The sequence below is a fragment of the Cynara cardunculus genome, assembly GCF_001531365.2.
Source record: "Cynara cardunculus var. scolymus isolate 2C chromosome LG 4, CcrdV1, whole genome shotgun sequence".
Lineage (NCBI taxonomy): Eukaryota > Viridiplantae > Streptophyta > Magnoliopsida > Asterales > Asteraceae > Cynara > Cynara cardunculus.
This window is the reverse complement of record NC_037531.1, coordinates 13531336-13533377: the sequence shown is the minus strand read 5'-3', so window position 1 is coordinate 13533377 and position 2042 is coordinate 13531336. Positions and strand designations below refer to the sequence as shown.

Here is a 2042-nt window from a genome sequence, read left to right as displayed (position 1 = left end):
TACGGAGATGACAATATTGAAGATAACTCATTAAGTCATATTTTTGTTAAACTTTTGATGACTAATGTAGACATGTTGATATTTTGGGACCGTATTTTTGAGACACGTTATCTCCGTTTGTGGTTATGTAATTATCTTTTGGTAAATTTTATTAGTCGCTCTGTTTTATATAGCATGTTAGTTTTATTCCAATTGTGGCATCTCCCGTCTTTGACCACGCGGGACGGGGGTGTTACAGAGAGAATAGAATTGCATGATGCATATTGTAAAATTGGTCTAACTTCTAAATACACCCATGCTAACCTATTAATTATCATCCCCACAGAAGAAGGTACAAGAAAGTCATACATGACGGTCATGGAGAGCTGATGGTGCAGGTAAAGAGAATCTTCCTCGGGCAACAACTACATGAAATAGGAAAAGCGGGAAGAAGACAATCCTGTATGATGAAGAAAAAGCATATATCACATGTATATCCAATTGTAAATCACATGTCAACATTGCTCTGATTGAACGATTCCCATTCTGCCAAGAATAAAACTTCGTTGTTGATTATATCTACTATGTTCATGTAATGCAGAGAGCATATCCCCTATTAATTAACGAAAAAGCACCTTTCACCAAATGAGAGATTTTTGTGTCAGTTCTGGCATTGATGAGTGATAGAAGGTACATCTGTAAGGCAGAGTTTGGCTTTCTAATAGTGATGGTGAAAAAATTGACAGATAAATCATTTTTGCTGGCTTGCTGCCACTACAGAAAACATACAAAAGACTTCACCTCGTACCCCTAACAGCAGCTTCCAACTCAAGCCCAACATGTTTTTTTCCTTAGTGTTAACCTATTAACTTTATGAATGGAGCAAACTCACCGTAGTTGAAGAATTGCCCCAACAGAACACTCAACAAGTCATAATCCAACCTCCAAACTTCCAGATCGGAAACACGTTATATTACATAACACATAATCGTAAACTATATAAATGTTCTTACATATTATGAAGAGCATCCACTGCCGCAGATCATTAAAGATTACACCAAGAAAATGAATCGCGGAGAAGCTATAAAATGTGTGCTGTAATCAAGTTATGTTGACCACAACAAAAAATGGAGTAGGAAACAAGATTAAATAGTTCCATCAGCTGTATAAGAAAACTAGCACATATAAGAGTAAACCACCGTCTGGTAGTACTAGAAGAGCCTAAATCCTAAAATGATCCCTAAGTGACGTGGTTCCGGAGCAATTATATGCCTCTCAGAAAATAGAAGCGAATTCAGTATAACATTCTCCCTTTTCACTTTATCCAACAAATGAATAAAAAAAGTTCTGCCATTCCTCCAACTAATATTAAAAGCAATTACTCCTAAGAATCGGTGCCCAGTTTCTAATCAACCTTACATCAGGAAAAAATAGCATCTTTCAAGAGAATACTATAATATGCTCCTTTCATTCCACAAAAAGAACCGTACTTTGATTTTTATGTCAAATCCAGAACCTCACAAATGCAAAATCAAATTCCATATGGATTTTGTTGCAGACCTCAACACCAACTCTATTCTATTGCAAGCTTTATTAAGATTAACTTCTCAGAGTTTATACTTTCGGAATTAAAAGGTAATCTGTTTGCCATCCAAGTCAAAATGGATATATTTTGACTCCATGAAATAGAAATCATGAACACAAACCTAAAAAGAGGGAAATACATTCAATATCACATAATCAAAAATAAACAACTGAAGATGATGGAAAACAGGCGAAAATTAAGCAAAATATAACTAACCACCAAGAATAGGAGACAAGATGATCCAATTTGAGAACGAGCAAGAGGGTAAAGCAGAGGAGTAAAGTATGAGCCGAGAAAGGCTGTAAGGACTTTGCTACTCTGCGACAGTTCATTTCTTTCCTTAGAAGCTTACAAACCCTAGAATCAGTGTTTTATTTACAGGATGAGTGATATGGATGATGATTGAACCCTAGAAATTTCCGGTTCTGAAGACTGCTTTTCTGTTAGGTTTAAGAGAGAGAAATTTGTTTGTTGCCTT

General features: G+C 35.8%; 1 protein-coding gene across 10 annotated transcripts in view; it reads right to left on the bottom strand.

Moving 5' to 3' along the window:
* Positions 1-2042, bottom strand: part of LOC112511182 — an 11660-nt gene extending 9618 nt beyond the window's left edge. For 5 of the 10 annotated variants that reach the window (XM_025116681.1, XM_025116683.1, XM_025116682.1 and 2 more), the window contains exons 1-2: positions 1781-2042; positions 349-439 (exon numbers count right to left, since the gene is read on the bottom strand). In XM_025116681.1, the coding sequence (XP_024972449.1) occupies positions 349-439; positions 1781-1896 (207 nt within the window). In that variant the 5' untranslated portion in view covers positions 1897-2042. Of the gene's footprint in view, positions 1-240; positions 440-992; positions 1061-1780 lie in introns of all 10 variants that reach the window. The other 5 variants (XM_025116688.1, XM_025116690.1, XM_025116686.1 and 2 more) reach the window with 5 other exon arrangements.